Source organism: Benincasa hispida, unplaced genomic scaffold, assembly GCF_009727055.1.
Source record: "Benincasa hispida cultivar B227 unplaced genomic scaffold, ASM972705v1 Contig533, whole genome shotgun sequence".
Taxonomy (NCBI): Eukaryota; Viridiplantae; Streptophyta; class Magnoliopsida; order Cucurbitales; family Cucurbitaceae; genus Benincasa; species Benincasa hispida.
In genome coordinates, this window is record NW_024064906.1 from 474,086 (window position 1) to 493,218 (window position 19,133).

The 19,133-nt window shown below is 31.6% G+C and overlaps 1 protein-coding gene across 1 annotated transcript; it reads right to left on the reverse strand.

The window, feature by feature from the left end:
* Positions 1-3,446: 3,446 nt before the first annotated feature.
* Positions 3,447-5,042, reverse strand: LOC120069650 (1-aminocyclopropane-1-carboxylate oxidase homolog 1-like). The gene is made up of 3 exons (XM_039021433.1): positions 4,427-5,042; positions 3,998-4,322; positions 3,447-3,914 (listed from the first exon to the last, which is right to left on the reverse strand). The coding sequence occupies exons 1-3, from the start codon at positions 4,984-4,986 to the stop codon at positions 3,639-3,641; spliced, it is 1,161 nt and encodes a 386-aa protein (XP_038877361.1). The 5' UTR covers positions 4,987-5,042; the 3' UTR covers positions 3,447-3,638.
* Between the last annotated feature and the right edge of the window lie 14,091 nt (positions 5,043-19,133).

Consider the following 19,133-nt stretch of genomic DNA (forward strand, 5'->3'; position numbering starts at 1 on the left):
TGCAATCAGTTTGCATAAGATCAAACCAAGAAGTCACTCTTACTTTATAACGTTGTTTACTTTTAAGATTGATTGTTTCAAATCGATGACCTAGGTAACTCAACCTTAATCCTAAGCTAACTATGAACTCCTGTTTATTCGGCATTATCCTTAGATTTACATAGGTGAGGGTTGGCTCAACAGCGCCGACTCAATATGCCTCCCATTTCAGGTGTAAGATCAGGTATATAGTTGGGGACATATGGTGCAAGATGGAATTCACACCTAGCTGATTTAGGAATAGAAGAGAGGTTGTTCTCTTGAGTACTGAATCCAAGTCTTGAACAAGGGGCCCCACGCTCTCATTGGCTTGAGAGGGACTTGGTTTAGTGATTAGATCACAAACCAATTGTTTATTAAAGGATCAGTGGGACTTAAGGAGCAAGATGTAATTTTGGGGGTAAAATAGCAATTGACCTGGTCATGATTACAAACAACCTATGAAGGATCGACTTACTGGTTATGGTTAAATCAAGTGGACAAAAATATATCTATAGTGAGGAAAGTGCAATTACTGAGCTATAGTGATATATTTGATTAATTTGGTTTAAGAGTTTAGTCAATTAATCTCAAATCGTTGGAGCTCATGATCTGTAGGTCCATAAGGTCCCTCTACTAGCTTGTAAATCTTGGATTAGTATGTTGAGTGAATTTGAAGTATTCAAATTCAATTTGGGAATTAAACTTAAAGCGTTCAAATTTTAAATTAAGATTTGAATTTGAATTGTTCGATTTCAAATTAGGGTTTGGATAATTATATTCGAAATAATTAACATTTAATTTATCGAAATTAAATGTAAGTGGAGAGATTTAAAATATTTAACTATTGATTTAAATATTAATTACATGAATAGGATTCATGTATAAATTAGGTGTTTAATTAATTTAATATTTGATATTAAATTATTAATTAATTAATTAATTAAATTAAATTTAAATTAAGAAATTCAATTTTGGAAATTGAATTTTGTTTAATTTAACTGAATTAATTTTGTTTAATTTAATTAAATTTGTTAATTGATTTTTAAGAAAAATCAACTAAATTGAAATTGATTTGAGTTAGCGGAAAAATCCACATTTTGAGCAATTAAAGTGGATTGTCTCTAATCCACACCTAGCCCATTAACAAAAGGCCAATTGAAGTGTCATATGGCTGATACACTGAGTGCTTGCATGTATGGGATACATAAAAGCTTCAATTTTGGTAATTCTTACTGAACATTAAAGGGATTCTGCAGAAAATTCTTTTCTGTTTTTCCTTCTCTTCAAACCCTCTTCTTCCTCTCCTAATTAAGCTCAATCTAGAGTTCCACCACTCAAATTCACGTTGGAGAATGGTAAAGAAGATCTCTTGGTGGTTCACTGTAGATTTGAAGCTCAAAATTCGAGGAGAGCAACTTGGATTTGGAGGAATTCTTCAAAGGTATATGTTTTGAAACCCTATTCTATGAAATTGTATTCATGCATGCTTTTAGAACTCAAATTAAATGTAATTAGAGTGTTTATTGATTCTGATTGCTTCCGCTGCATGCTTTTATGTTCCATCATACACGAGTACTTGAACTTTATGTGGAGATATAAGAGTGGATCAAGTTCGAATAAATAGCCAAAATGGTCTATAGTATACGAATAAGGCTGGGTATCTTATTCTGTGGATATTATTGGATGTGACCCACTTTGTAGATGTTACAATTGTTGTAAAGTGCTACAAACAAAGTGATCCCGATTCGTCTATGTGGTGACATGCGAGTTGGGGCGTCCTATGCAAAGAGTTTGTATAAGATCGGACCAAGAAATAAGTCGCTCTTACTTTACAACATTGTTTACTGTTTGAGACTGACTATTTCAAAGTGATGACCTAGGTAACTTGCCTTAATCTTGAGCTAACTATGAACTCCTATTTATTCGGAATTATCCTTAGATTTACATGGGTGAGGGTTGGCTCAACAACGTCAGTTCAATAAGCCTCCCATTTTAAGGGTAAGATCAGGTAGATAGCTGGGGACATAGGGTGCAAGACGAAATCAACTCCTACCCACTTTCAGTGATAGTAGAGAGGTTGTTTCCTTAAATGCTAACTCTAGGTCTTGAACAAGGGCCCCACCCTCTCCGCCTGAGAAGGACTTGGTTTAATGATTGGATCACAAACCAATTGTTCATTAGAGGATCAGTAGGACTTAAAGGAACAAGATGTAATCCCAAGGTAAAATAACTTTTTGACCCAACCGTTATTACGAACAACCTTTGAAGGGTTGACTTACTGATTATGGTTATATCGAGTGGACACAATTATATCTATAGTGAGAGGAGTGCAACTACTAGGTTTTAGTGGAGTGACCTAGTAGTTAACAAATATTGGTTAATTAGGTTAAAGAGTTTAATCGGTTAATCTCGGAATGTTGAAGCCATGATTTGTAGTTCCATTAAGTCCCCCTACTAGCTCACAAATAGATTAAACCTTAGAATAGCGTGATGAGAGAATATGAAACTTTTAAATTCAAATTAAGAAATTAGTAATTATATACGATTTAATTACATGTTTTAGTTATCGAAAAACGAAATTGGAGAATTGGATAATATTTAAATACGATTTAAATATTAAAATTATATGAATGAGGATTCATGTTTGTGGAGTTTATGGTGTAAATAATTTAATATTGGATATTAAATTATTTTAATTAATTTTATTTAAAATTAATTATTTGAAATAGTTTTATTTAAAATTAGAAATTTGAATTTTTGAAAAATTCAAATATTAAATTCAATTTTAGTTTTAATTTAATTTTTTTGAAAATTTAATTAAAGAAAATTGGATTTAATTCTAAAAATTGGAAAAACTCAATTTAGTGGGTTTATCCCACATGAGACACCCAATTTCTACTCAAATCTTTGTGGATTTGGTATCATTTTTCTATGCAATTTAATGACACCAAATATGCTGAATAAAAGTCAATTGATTCAACTAAGATGAATGGCATGCAAAGTAGGGAAGATCAAGTGGTGGTCTACACCTAATTACTGAGGAGATTGAAACTAAATTTCGTGGATTAAAGAATATCTTCAAAGATAACTTCTCAAAACCCTATTTTCTATTGTGAACATGCTTTCTTAATTGCTAAAATTGATGAATTAGTGTGCTTAATGATTCTATTTACTTCCACTAATTGCATGTTAATTCCAACAATTGCTCTAAATTCAGCTCATTTTGGATCCCACAATCCAATTTAAATATCTAGAAAAATAGTAGAGAAGATCAAGTGGTGATCCACACCTTGTTGTTGTTATGAACAAATTGTTGTTGTTATCTAGAAGATCAAAGATTGAAGCTAAATTTTGTAGATTGAAAAAGGTCTTCAAAGATAACTTCTTAAAATTCTATTTTCGGTCATGAACATGCTTTGTATGCTAATTTCAACCAAATGGTCATGACTAAAGTGTCAAATAGACTTTCTTTTATTTAGAATCCAAAAACAGTCTATAAATTCAAATAACAGATTCAACCAGCTTAAAATAATAATAATAAATCAAACCAACCTAAACACTCCCGTAGATCTACGACTTCCACCCACCAAACGGAACAATCAGTTAAGCAGCGGCCATTAACCATTTCCTTCATCATCGACACCGAGCCTGTAATGTTGCAGAGCAGAAGTTCCATTCAAGCCTCTGTTATTGTGGTAGAAATAGAAGTCTTTGAGCGTCGTTTCACTGTACTTGGCAGGATTTAGTTCCGATAACAATTCCTTTATGGGTCCATAAACTTGAGATGTTGGATAAACCCCGATCCCAAAAAAGCTCGCAATTGAAACCCTTGGACCTTCACGATTCGATAGCACTCGATGCTCCACGCTCTTGAACCGATCGTTCGAAATCAGCTGCAAAAATAATTCAATGCTAAGTATTACAAAATGGGAAACCTTACATTCTGAATCTTTATGGGTAAATCTTAGAAGCTTGCCTGCAGAAGATCCCCAATGTTGACGACCAAGGCCCCTGGAATTGGGGGAACATCAACCCACTTCTTCTGGTGAAGAACTTGAAGAACTCCGATTTGGTCGTCTTGTAGAAGCACCGTCAAGAAATCATTATCGGCGTGTTCTGTTGTACCTAAAGTGAGCTCTGGCTGTGGACATGCTGGATAATAATGACACAGAACAGCTAGTCCCCTGTCGCATTCGATGTCGCTCAGATAATTTGTATTCAAGCCAAGAGCCTCCGAAAGCAACTCAAATAACATTATCCCCAATTTCTTCATTTCTTTTGAGTACTCGAACAGGATGTCTCTACAGAAAACACCAACTAATTAAGAAAAGAGAAAAAGAGGAGAGCAAAAAAGAAAATAAAATGAAAACCCCTGTTTTTATCACATTGGAAACCAGAATGTTACCGGCAAATTTCAGGCAAGTCTTGTGGGTTTGGAAGATTAGGAGCCATGAAACAGAGGAATGTGTCTCTCCAATTAGCGGCTGGTGCAGTAAACAGATCGAAATTACTGTTGTAAACAATGGATTTTGTGTTGTGGCGAGTGTAAAATTGCTTCTTCAATTCGGTATCTTGTTCGTAAAATCTTAGTGTCCCGTTTTTCATCTCATCCAGAACACTCACTGGAACTCCATGGTTGACCAATTGGAAGAAACCCCATTTTTCAGAGGCTTCTCGGACTTTGTAGACGACATCTCTTCGTTTGGATGAATCTATGTCGATGCCTTCGAGGTCTATCACTGGAATGCTCAGTTCGATGTCTCCGGGAGCAGGGGACTCGCTGGCATCAGGCGGTCGGTAAAATATTCGCGGTATTTGGGTTATGCCGCTGTCGACTAGGCCTTTCACTCCGGCTTTTGTATCGTCGAAGAGTTTCAGTTCCGCGGCTCTGTCGAAATGTTCGTCGTCGTTGGCTGCTGGAGTTAAGTCAACTCCGTCGACTACATTCTTGTCTTGGTGCAACATTATAACAAATTTTCTCTTGACTCGATTTTCATTTGAGAATCTCAATCTCAGTTTCTAGTTCCTAGACTCGCATTTATATAAAATAAAATAGAATACCTTTTGTATTACCAAGCTCACAAGCCTAAATATTATAATTTTTTTTTTTTAATGAAAAATTGGAAGAAATAATTTTGTTTTGTTTGACCTAAGTCTCTAGTTTTAAAATGTTACCCTTTAGATAAATTTGCAGTTTGGATTCAATTTAGTAATTAGATTTCAAAATTTATAATTTTACTTTTGACTTTTGAACTTTTGTCTCGATTTAATTTTTAAGTCTTATGATTTATACTTTTAACATCGATTTTTAACTAAATACTTACTTTATTTATTTAACGTAATGTCAATTTTTTAATTAAAAGTAAAAAAATTATAATTAATTATTTTTTTAGAATAGGTGATATTATTATACAACAACAAGGAGGATTCCATAGCCTGGGATCAAGGCATCGTAACAACAAAGTACAAGCAAAGATAGGACTCGATCGAAACAAAGCCAAAACAAACGCAAATAACACCATCCACCTGGGAGAAAAACAAAGAAAATGAAACAAAACCCCACAACCTGGGACCAACAGCAAAACAAAGAACAATGGCAAGTACAAAAAGAGGAAAAAAAAAACATCCGTAAACGTACTAGATAAGACCAAGAAGATCAACTTGCTAAGAAGCAGCATGAGCACGAACCGTAGAGACTATAAGGTGAAACAGAGCAGACACCGTCCTTGGACTACCTCATGAAGCCGCCAATTATGCTCCTACCAAATGTAGTAGATGGAAGCACACCAGAAGACACGAAATAACTTACTACACACCCCCTTACCTGACCCCACTCGACACAACCAACTCAACTCAACATCTCAACCTGCCACCCGATGAATCGACCCCAACTGACACAATATATCTAACCACACCTCTCTCCTAAACCCACACTCAAAAAATAGATGATCCGTGATTCCACACCTCCCCACACAGAAGACAACCTCGCTTTGACAATAACCCAACTCCTCAACCAATCCCGTGTAGCCAACCTGTCTCTCACAGCTAACCACGCACAGAAGGAGTGATACAGAATACCACCTCCAGACCACAAAAGACCTTCCCAAGACACCTTAGGACGACGATGGCGCAAACTCTCCCACGCACTAGCGATAGAAAATCGACCACTAGTACTTGGCACCCAAACCTAATAATCCTCCCCCCTCCCTAGGCCCCACTACCTAAATAAGACCCCAGATCTCAAGCAACTCCCATATCACTCCCCCCCCGGCAACCAAGGATCTCACTAAACAAAATATGACCTTCCATCACCTACCATCAAACGAACAAGATGCTTGAATCTATCCTTACAATGCAAGATAGCCCTCAAGCACCAAGACCTCCCAACCTCACACCGAACAACCCACAAAGACCGCCCACACAAAATTATTAACTTAATGAAACTGTATTATAATTAATTTCACTAGTTTCATCATTATTAAATTTTTACTTCATAACTATTCTAAATTAATTAACAGACATTAACCTAATGACTGAAAGTGATTATTGATTTAAGTATCTACTCAACATAAAACTATGTTGAATTAATTAATTATTAATTAATATTTTTTAGATACAAAATTGAAAGTGTAGACACCTATTAAATCTAAGGTTTGAAGTTTAAGAACTTATTAGACAATAATTAAAAATTCATAGACTAACTAAATTCTTTTGAGATGAGACAGACTTAACAATTCAAAGATTGAACTTTTAATTTAACCTTTAAAATAATTATCCTCGTAAAACTGTTATTGAAAATTTATAATAATATTTCATAGTAAAACATCAAAGAATGAAAATTAAGAGCCCATTCGATAACGTTCCCGTTTCTCATTTCCTGTTTCCTATTTCTTGTTTCTTGTATTTTATTTTTTAAAAACTGGAAATAGGTATATGTTTGGTAACTTTTTTTGTTTGTTGTTTCTTAAAAAAACAGAAACAAAAACTTGTTTAATAATAATTTCTTGTTTCTCGTTTATTGTATTTTTCTCTTACCTTTTCTCTTATTACATAATCTAAATATAATTAATTATATAAAATAAAAAAAAATATTAGCATGCATTAAAATATTAAAATTAATTATAAAATATTTACATTTTCAATTACACATAGGTCTCAATGCAAAATTTAACAATAATACATTGTTTCTATGATTCATATGTTGTTAAAATTTTATTCCAATAATATTTCTTACTCATATCATTTGTTTTAATATGGACTCAAATCCTACTCAATTATATTTTTTATGTAAATGACGTGGCTGTAAAATATTGTAGTAAAATTAAATAAATTTCTTGTTAAACAAAATTTATATATTGTAAAATTCTAACCGATTTCAAATGTACTAAAACATAAAAAGTCAAATTTAAAATATTATATAAATATTCATATTGTAAAATTTAAAATTTAAAATTAAGAAAATTAAATATAGATGATAAAATTTGAATTTTGAAAAATCAAACCATATATAAATCTAAATATTGGAAATTTTAAAGTTCAAAATTAAATTAACATAATAAATAAAATAAAATAAAATATAAGAAAATATAAGAAAGAAAGAAATACAGAAGAAATATAGCAAAATTGATAGAGAGAAGAAAAATATTTAAAAGAATGGAAAGAAAGAAAAAAAGAAATTGTTTCAACTTGGAATTGATCCCAAGACTAAAAATTCGTACAGATATTCTTAACGCACGCCTGTACCAATGATCCAGAACTAAATTGGAAAAATAGAACAAAATCTCTATGTAGTTTCTCAAATTTGATCCCCATTTTCAAAAACGTTTTTCAAATTCTAGAGACAAAAAATATGAATAATTATCAAATAAATCAATTTCTTAAAAAATAAGAAACAGAAATAGTATACGAAAAATGAGAATATTATTAAACGGACTCTAAAACGTTCCTTAAATTTTATAAATGAGAAATAAGAATGGACATCAAACAAATCAGTTCCTAAAAAATTAGAAATAGAAAGAGAAAACAAAAAATTAGAATGTTATCAAACAGACCACTTGTTTGATAATTGTTCTTATTTTTTATTTCTAAAATTTGAAAAATGTTTCTAAAAATGGGATCAAATTTGAGAAATTTCAAAAAGTAGTTTCACCCTATTTTGTTTCTATTTTATATAATACTGTTTTTTTCATTTGTCAATACTCATCCTTAGCTTATTTGTAATACATGCCTAGACTATCTTTTCATCTCTTACTTGTGTGTTCAACTCTCAAATTGGATACTTTAATTTTTTTTTTTTTAATTTTTCTTTTTATATTTATTTTCATCTTTTATATTTTATTTATTTTCTTTATTAATTTTGTTATTTACAAAGATAATTATACTATATTTATATTTTATTTTAATTTTTTAATTTTCAAATTCTCCAATATTTAGATTTATATATTATTTTATTTTCAATATGTATATTACTTTTTTATATTTCAATTTTTGAGTATCTGTTTTTACAATATGCCTGTTTATATATCATTTTAATTCGAATATTTTTAGTTTGAACCCGAGTAAAATTGTACAATATATAAATTTTGCTGACTAAGACATTTGTTTAACTTAATTTCAATATTTTACAACTACGACATTTACATAATAATATAATTAAGTTGGATTTGACTCGACATCATTTAGAACAAATGACTCGAGTTAGAGATAACATTGTCAATCAAATTTGGGGCAAGATGTGAAGGATATGATACAACTTTGTTATTACATTTAGTTGTCGTCGAAACTTGTATTAGATAATATAAACTTTTGATAAAATCTTCCTCGATGTATAATGTAGGACATATCTTCTCTTTTCAAGAAATAATTATCAAACATGTTTTTATTTCTGTTTTTTTTCCCATGAAACAAGGAACAAGAATAATTATTAAACATATTCTTGTTTCTTGTTCTCAGAAAAGAAGAAACAGGAAATAAGAAACAATAAACGAGAAACATGGACGTTATCAAATGGACCCTGAATATTTACCTGTTGATAGGTATAGTCAATTTCATTAAAGTAATACAAATATTATTAATAGAGCTTAACCTCGGTTGAAATTTATGAGCTTTGGGAGAACTTTTGGATGTCAATTTGACGCATTAATGAAACTTAATGTTATGTAATACTTGGTACCTCTTCCTAGTATAAATGAGTTTTGATAAATCTTTAAATTATTTTTTCTCTCTTTTCCTTTCTATTTAATATATTAAAAATGGTGTTTAAGAGCTCGAAGAATCTTATCATTCATAGAATATTTCTTGTTTATATCTGAAAAATAAATAAAAAACTGTGAAATGTGAAGTTTGATTCAAATCCACATCTCCAATTATTTAGTTTTATTTTATCTAAAAAAACTGTTTAGTTTCTTTTGATATAAAAGATTTTTTTTTAAATATAACGTGATTCAAACTTGGAATATTTTAACCAATTTTTTAATTTTATTTTACTGTCCATCATTCTAAGGCCCTGCTAGCCCTAGTTGTTGGATAATTTAAAAAAAGAACGTGACTCGAAAAATATTATAAACGTACAAGAGTGCATGCCAATTGCCAACTACATCTTTGTATTTTTATTTATTAATCATAATGCCGGTAGATCAAAAATACATTTGAAAAAATTATACCCACTACTTAAATTTTAGATTTGATTACATTTGAGTCTCTAAAATATTAAAAGTAAGTGTCATGTCAGATTTTAAACATATTGATGGAAGAACCTAATCTCTACTAAAAGCAAATCTCAACGGCAAAATTGTTAGTTTGAAAACTTACACACCTATATGTAACCAAGTCAAAAACTTAGGAATTGAAAGTGTATTTTTTTCCAGTAGATTAATATGATCAATAATTCTTAACATCCATTCAGTTTAAAATGATTGTCAATCTAATCGTAGTTCAACTAGTTAAATACTCTTGAAATCAATAGGTTGGAAATTCAAATCTATCCAATTACATATTTTGTTGAACTGAAAAAATATGAAAAGATTGGAAGGTAGTTAATTAGTTTGTTTTAGTATATAATCATTATTAAACTGATAGAAAAGATTATCCAACCTTTGACAATGAAGAAATTCTGTAAGCTTTTTAATTTTCCATAAACGATTTAAAATGTAGGCAAGAGTGTCTATTTTTCTTCTTCTAGATAGACAAGTATTACTTTTCCAACTTTTTATTCTTACCCACACTTATAATAATGCTTGTATCATGTATCATATATCATGTATATTATTTATTATCATACAATTATAACACTTACTAATAGGAATTATAGTTCAAATGTAATGAAACAGTTATCTAAAGGGACAGTTAGAAATTGATATGATTTCAAAAGGATAGCAATTGTTTTATTCAAATCTAATTTCAACATTACAATAGTAACACTATTAAAAAAAAATTAACGAAAATAAACATGTGATGGGGTCTACACGGTTTGGTTCGGTCTAGTTTTGAGTAAAATCAAGAACTGAACGGAACAACTCAGTTTGTAATAACCATGAATCACTTAAAATCGAGTCTGCTCGGTTCATATCTATTTGGTTCGGTTAGAAAAAAAATAGCAAGCTCAGTGGCACATTAATTACAAAGAACAAGCAAATAGTATTTATAGTGAAGGTTCGATAGGTTTGCAAAGATAAGGCGTTAAGGACGACAGATCTGCAAAAAAAAAAAAAATGGCGTGAAGGAAAAAAAGGGCTTCCATAGGGTGAAGGTTCGTGGAGGCGTGGATTGAAGAGAAAAAATGGAGGGAAGAGGTATTTCAAGAAATCTACGAGGAGGAATTTCATGAAGAGGCTACTATTATGATTGAAGTTGCAGACCTTCAGCTTTTAGGGTTTTCTTCATAGGGCTGACTAGATAAATAGCAAAATTTAAGTTTTCATTTGGATAAATAACAAAAAAAAAGATAAATTGTAAAAAGAGCAAAATGGATTATGAAATTAGAAAATAATGATTATTGTCAAAACTACCCCACATGGAATTCTAAAGGTGTGAGAGCTTCAAAACCATTTGAAAACAAAAAATACACTCTACCTAAACAACTATCACACACTAAAAAATGTATTCTGACAAAGTGTCTAATCCACATGTACAAGAAATAAACTACTTTCTTCAATACAGACTTGCTCCTAAAAAGTAAACCTACTTTAGTGGGAATACAAGATTGAAAGGAATCGAAATCTTAGAAATCAACGATTTCAGTGTTGCCCTAAGGAGGTTGAGAAAAATGATCAATGTCTGTTAATTCATTATTTAAATATAGTGTATTTCCAATGTTTGGGACAACAGATGAGACATGATCAACCACTACACATAAATCAATTTGGGGGACTCTGATAAAACTAACATCAACCACAAAATATTTTTATCTTTAATAATCCTAATAAGATTTGAATTTGCAGAACCAGTCTTGTATATTGTCAAACCAGATATAGTTAACCCACCGGAGGGAAAAAGTTTACCTTGGATATATTCTAAAAATTGTTGGAACCATGAAATAGATAGAATATGCACCTCAAAATTTCGAAAATATGGTAGTGAGAATTCTCATCCCATCGACTATCAAAGAAAGAAACCATAATAATTGAACACTTTGTGTGAGTAACAAAAGTTATGGTTATTTTTTTACGAAGTGATATTTCTTTTTTTCAAATCATAAAATAATAGCAAAAATAGTATATAAAACTAATTTATTAAGAATATGAGAATTTACAACTAATTTATTAAAAATGTATATATAAAATTATGAAAAACAATTCAAAGATTTGAACAAAATTGAATACTCATAAAGTAATGAAAAACCATTCAAAGATTTGAATAAAATATATGGATAAAATAAAATTTAATAATATATGGATATTTAAAATATAAATTTGGTAGAAAAATCTGGATATTTAATTAAGATGAGATTAATTCGAAAAGTGGTTAAATAGAATCTAAAATAATAATAAAATATGGAGATTATGTTGAACAAAATTAGAATGGCAGTTGTTGTTAAGGAATATCAGCAACTATCCTATATACATAAATATGGAGATTATGTTGAACAAAATTAGAATGGCAGTTGTTGTTAAGGAATATCAGCAACTATCCTATATACATAATTCAACTCTGTTTTTTATTCTACAATTACCTGGTATTTGTAGTTTCACCAATTTGGCGAACTCGGATAAAACTGACATCAACTGCAAAATATCTTTATCTTCAACAATATTCGAATTGGTAAAACCAATCCGTTACATTGTCAAATGAAATATAGTTAACTCAGCAAAGGAAAATTTTTGCCTTGGATATATTCCACAAATTTTTGGAACGATAAATTTGATGGAATATGCGCCTCAAAATTTTGAAAATCATGGTAGTGAGAATTCTCATCCCATCGACCATAAAAGTGGAGTCTAATCTGTTATAAAGCCATAACAAAAGCAGTAGCTTGTTAAAGAAACCACAACAAAATCTAAATTGATAAAACACTTTGTGTGAATAACAACAACACAAATATTCTGGGAGAAATCCTCGTCCCAAGTTGATGCTACTTTCAGACCTCACTGTCCGACAACATGTTCTTCTCTTGGAACTTCATGACCGACGCATGATCTTATCCCCAATGCATGGCCTTCGTGATCAACGCATGGTCTCCTACAAATCTACCTTCTAACACTCTTCCTTACATTCTTTGAAGAGGATTTGGCTCATGAATTGAAGAGACATCTTGTGGTGGTATTTATAGGCCAAAGGAAACGATCCTTATCATCTTTACCAAGTCTCAATGCAAGACACCTCCTACTTTGGGGTGTTTGCACCATGTTTTGCCACCACTTACTCCCTTGACATTTACCCATTCTCATGCCACACACCTACTTGTGTTGTCTTCCTCATGCATAAGACTTCCTTTGCACGAAACTTAATTTGTCCAGCTCCTACTAACTCAAGTTCCTTCTCTCGATATAGCCATTTGTCCATATGAGCTCATCAACCTTGCGTAATGCAAGCCTCAGCACTGCTCCATCACTTAGTCCATCATGCAACTCTTGCACTCATTGCTTAGCTCAATCGCCTAATGAATCTCTCGCTGTAATCGTTTAGTGCCTGCGTCCATCGTATAGCACCAACGCCCCATCGTGTAGCTCAATCGTTTAGTAAACGATCTCGCTCTCAACAATTTCGCCCTCAACGATCTCGTGCAACGCCCATCGCTTAACATTCTGCCTATCGTGTAGTGTCTTTGCCTATCGTATAGCCCGATCATCTAGCGTGTCACTTCTTATCGTTTAACGTCATGGGCATCTTCACGATCGTCTAGCGCTTCGCTGAGCTCCGCATATTTGCTATACGATCGCCTACCTCATCATGTAGCGCCACGCATTTGCTACACGATCGCCTACCTCATCATGTAGCACAGCTCATTTGCTATACGATCGCCTACCTCATCGTGTAGCGTCGCTCACTTGCTACACGATCGTCTGCCTAGCGCATTGCGCTCAACATCTCGCTCTCTCCGTTCTCGCTCATGCATTCTCAATGCATGAGAAACTTAGGCAATGCCTCTTGCCAATGCCTCGGCCAATCATGCATCTAACCTTACAAATGCATGGTTGCCTTTGACTTAAACCTCTACTAATTTAGCCTTATCTTATGCATTAATGTTTCCTAATACCCAACACATGGTTCCTTTTGGCTACATTTAGCCAAATTCTACTAGTAAAAGCTTATCTCCAAACTACTCAAGGAAAATCTATTCAACACTTAGAAATTTCCTTCTTTCAACATAGGATTTAACTTTCACTTAGTTAATTTTCTTAATTACCCACTTAAGTAGGGAAAATGAAAATCCGGGTTTCACAAATTCTCACCCTATCGACCATCAAAGAGAAGTCTAATCCATTGTAAAACCATACCAAAAATAGTAGCTTGTTAAAGAAACCACAACAAAACCTAAATAGATGAACATAACAAAAGCTATGGTCATTTTTTTACGAAGTGATATTTCTTATTTCTAAATCGTTAAAATAATAGCAAAATAGTATATAAAACTAAGTTTTTAAGAATATGAGAATGCACAACTAATTTATTAAGAATGTATGTATAAAATTATGAAAAATAATTCAAATATTTGAATAAAATTGAATACGTATAAGGTAATGAAAAACCATTCAAAGATTTGAATAAAATATATGGATAAAATAAAATTTAATAATATATGGATATTTAAAATATAAATTTTATATAAAACTCTGAATATTTAATTAAGGTGAAATTAATTCAAAATGTAGTCAAACAGAATCTAAAATAATAATAAAATATGAAGATTATGTTAACTAGATGAGCAAAATTAGGAGGGTCGTTGTTGTTAAGGAATACCAACAATTACCTTGTATACATAACTTAACCCTGTTTTTTATTCTACAATTACCTATATGTAGTTTCATCAATTTGGGGGACTATGATAAAACTGACATCAATCACAAAATATCTTTTATTTTCAACAATATTCGAATTGGCAAAACATGGTACATTGTCAAACAAAATATAGTTAACTCAGCGGAGGAAAAAATTTTACTTTTGATATATTCCACAAATTGTTGAAACGATGAATTTTATGGAATATGCGCCTCAAAATTTCGAAAATTATGGTAGTGAGAATTCTCTTCCCATCGACTATCAAGGAGGAGTCTAATCAATTGTAAAGTCATAACAAAAACAATAGCTTGTTAAAGAAACCACAACAAAACCTAAATCGATTAACACTTTGTGTGAGTAACAAATAAAATAATAGAAAAATAGTATATAAAACTAAGTTATTAAGAATATGAGAATGTACAACTAATTTATTATGAATGTATGTATAAAATTATGAAAAACAATTCAAAGAGTTGAATAAAATTGAATAGTAATGAAAAACCATTCATAGATTTGAATAAAATATATGGATAAAATAAAATTTAATAGTATATGGATATTTAAAATATAACTTTGGTAAAAAATATGGATATTTAATTAAGGTGAGATTAATTCAAAAAGTGGTTAAACAGAATATAAAATAATAATAAAATATGGAGATTATGTTAACTACATGACCAAAATAGGAGAACCGTTGTTGTTAAGGAATATATGAAATTACCTTTATACATAACTCGACCCTTTTTTTTATTCTACAATTATCTATATTTAGTTTCATCAATTTGGGAGACTCTGATAAGATTGACATCAATCATAAAATATCTTTCATTTTCAACAATAATCGAATTGGTATAACCAATCCGGTACATTGTCAAACGAAATATAGTTAACTAAGTGGAGGAAATTTTTTTACCTTGGATATATTCCATAAATTGTTGGAACGATGAATTTGATGGAATATGCACCTCAAAATTTTGAAAGTCATGGTAGTGAGAATTCTCTTCCCATCAACCATTAAAGAGGAGTCTAATCCATTGTAAAGCCTTAGCAAAAACAGTAGAAACCACAACAAAACCTAAATCGATGAAAACTTTATATGTGAGTAACAAATAAAATAATAACAAAAACTGTAAATAAAACTAAGTTATTAAGAATATGAGAATGTATAGCTAATTTATTAAGAAATGTATAAAATTATGAAAAATAATTCAAAGATTTTAATAAAACTGAATATGTATAAAGTAATGAAAAATCATTCAAAGATTTGAATAAAATACATGGATAAAATAAAATTAATAATATATGGATATTTAAAATATAAATTTGGTAGAAAAATCTGGATATTTAACTAAGGTGAAATTATTTCAAAAAGTGGTTAAACATAATCTAAAATAATAATAAAATATGGAGAATATGTTAATTTCATGAGCAAAATTAAGAGGGCAGTTGTTGTTAAGGAATATCAGCAATTACCCTGTATACATAACTCAGCCCTATTTTTTATTCTACAATTACCTATTTGTAGTTTCATCAATTTAATGGACTTTGATAAAACTGAAGGAACTCATTTTTGAAGGGATCTTTCAACAGAAGCGGATCGTCCAAATTCTATTAATTATTGAAAACTAAATTTACAGTAAACATACAAGATATGCATTTATAACAAATTACAGCATTCTTTTTACAAAGAAAAAGGGACCTTCTTCAAGAACTTCTCAAACCAAACAAAGACACAACCACAACGAGCCTTTAGTATTCTCAAGTGAGAACCCATGAGTAGTGGGCTCTAACTATTTTGGTTAGAAGAGATTGTTTGAGTTTGGAGGAAGAAGAAGATTGAAGCACATAAAACGTTTCTGTGAAAAACTCAATCATATAGACAATGCCTTCAATCGTGTAGAAGCCTAGAGGAAGAAGAGAAAACAATTTTCTTTTATTCTTTTTTTGCCACAAAACACAATAACCACCTACTAAGATAGTTGAAGAGAAAAGAGGGAAGTTATTATTCAAAATAATAAAATAATATAAATAAATATGATAATTAACTTATCATATTGTATTTATATTAAACTATATGTTATATCAAATATAACATATAATCTATATTTTTATATTGTATCATATACAGTATAAACTATAGTTTCTTTTCTCTATTTTATGACATTTAATATAATTTATATTTATATTAAATATAATAACTATGGATCACATTTATAGGAAATATATTTGAATCCCATTCAAATATTTATTTCCTTCAATCAAATACATTATGACAATTATATCATATATTTGCCCTCTTATTAATTTGAACAATTCAAATTAACTAAAAAACTGATTCTCAACTAAATCCTTTTGAGCTACCAATGGGACCTTATGAGCCTGTAGCTTGAAGCTCCAACGATACGTGAATAATTAATTAAACTCTTTAATTACATTATCCACCATCCGTTAACTGGCGGGCACTCCACTAAAGATCACCCGCTGCACTCTTTGGACTGCAGATATATTTCTGTGTCCATTGGATATAACCAATCAACAGTAGAATGACCCTTCATAAATTACTCGTAAGGACAACTGGGCCAAATTACAATTTTGCCCCTGTAGTTACATCTAACTCTTTAAGTACCACTGATCCCTCTAATGAACAATAGATCATAGTCACTATGACTAAATGCCTCGGGCCAGGAGAGAGTGTGGAGCCACATTGTTCAAGACCCGGAATCAATCTTTAAGGGAGCAATTTATCTACTTACTCCTACTTCGAGGAAGGAGTATATTCCATCTTGTGTAGCTATGTTCCTAACTCCCCAATCAGACGAAACCCTAAAATGGTAGGCTTGTTGAGTCGATCACTCTCACCCATACAAATCGAAGGACCGCCCTCATAGGCAAGAGATCACAACTCACTCAGGATTCAGGTCATGTTACCTATGGTCATCCTGGTGAAATGTAAGTTTTTATTATGAACGGTGTTATATAATGAGACTATACATTTCGTGGTCCGGTCTTATATAAACTTCTTTATATAGAATATTTTCGCTTACATGTCTAATACATGAATGATCACGATCAGATCATTTCTAGCACTTTATAACAATTGTAACACCTACAAAGCAGACCATACTTGTAGTGTCACAAGGATAAGGTATCTAGCCTTATCCATATACTACAGACCATTTAGGTTATCACTTAAACATGATCCACCTGTATGTCTCCACACGCATGTTTAAGTTACAACGATAACCTTGAAGGAACTTTTATTCAAGAGTACCTACGAGCGGAAGCGGATCTTTCCAATTCATTATGATTGAATTACCGCATATACATTCAAACATACTTTCATAATGCTAAAGGGATCAAGAAATCATATCAGATGAAGATTTCTTGAGTCTAAAGGCGAATCGTCTACCTCGAACAGTCACCACTCGAACAGAAGGAATCGGAGAAGACAACACCACTTAGAGCCCTCAGTATTCTTGGAGTGAGAATCCAAAGTGTGGGCTTTATTCGGATTTGGTAGAGGGAAGGAGGAATAGCGACCGTACACAACGATCAAGCAAGTGGGAGATGTAGTCATCTATCGCATAGATAATATGCTTGATTGTTTAGGTAAAGTATACGATTGTGTAGTAAAAATAAGTGATCGTCTATACAATCGTGTAGGAAAAGGTAAACGATCGTCTAAACGATCGTGTAGGAAAAGGGTAAGCGATTGTCCAAAACGATCGCGTAGGAAAAACTAAGTGATTGTCTATACGATCGTTTAGTAAATACCGGGAGCTAAACGATCTATTAGTAAAAAAGTAAATGATCGTTTAGATAATAGCACGCGACGGTATAATTGGTATGCGATTGCTTAGCAATATTGTGTATGTAAGCGATCGTGCAGTCCTATCGTATAGGCACTGATTTTCTAAACGATGACACTATCTTTTTCACAATACCTGCGCACACCGAGATCAACATACCATCTGCTATTTATAATGTACTCATCCGTTATTTTTAACGAAAAGGTGCCTTCCCATTTCCTTTATAACCGTCCAATTAATGTGATCTTATCACATTATAACTTATAAATTAATATCAAATATTAATTACAATATTTTTTCCTCTACTAGATATTCATATTTATATCCAATTTCCTCCAAATTAATGTATCTCATACCTAAAGTTAATTATATCATATTTAATTAACTCGTTCAATTATATCATATATAATCGAACTCCCTCTTGTCAATTTGAACATTTCAAATTGACCCAATAACTGACTCTCAACTTGTATCCACGCTACCAAGGGGACCTTATGGACCTATGGCTCGAAACTCCAACGGTACATGAATAGCTAACTAAACTCTTTAGTCACGATATCCACCATCCATTAACTGCCAGGCATTCCACTAAAGACCGAAAGTTGAACTCTTCTTGCCATAGATATATTTCTATGTCCATTGGATATAACCAACCATCAATACGATGACCCTTCATAAATGCTCGTAATTACACCAGGCCAATTTACTGTTTTGCCCCTATAATTACATCTTCCTCCTTAGTACCACTGATCCCTCTAATAAACAATACAACATAGTTCTACTATGTGTGAACACCTCTCAGGGCATGAGAAGGTGTGTGATGCCACATTGTTCAAGCCCTGGAATCAGCCCTTAAGGGAGCTATCT

What these genes read in the sequence shown, in the direction of transcription:
- LOC120069650 (XM_039021433.1), bottom strand. Translation starts at nt 4,986, where the DNA reads ATGTTGCACCAAGACAAGAATGTAGTCGACGGAGTTGACTTAACTCCA. An exon ending in GACTTGCCTGAAATTTGCCG is followed by an intron (nt 4,323 to 4,426) that starts GTAACATTCTGG and finishes TGTTTTCTGTAG; the next exon opens with AGACATCCTGTTCGAGTACT. An exon ending in ACATTGGGGATCTTCTGCAG is followed by an intron (nt 3,915 to 3,997) that starts GCAAGCTTCTAA and finishes TTATTTTTGCAG; the next exon opens with CTGATTTCGAACGATCGGTT.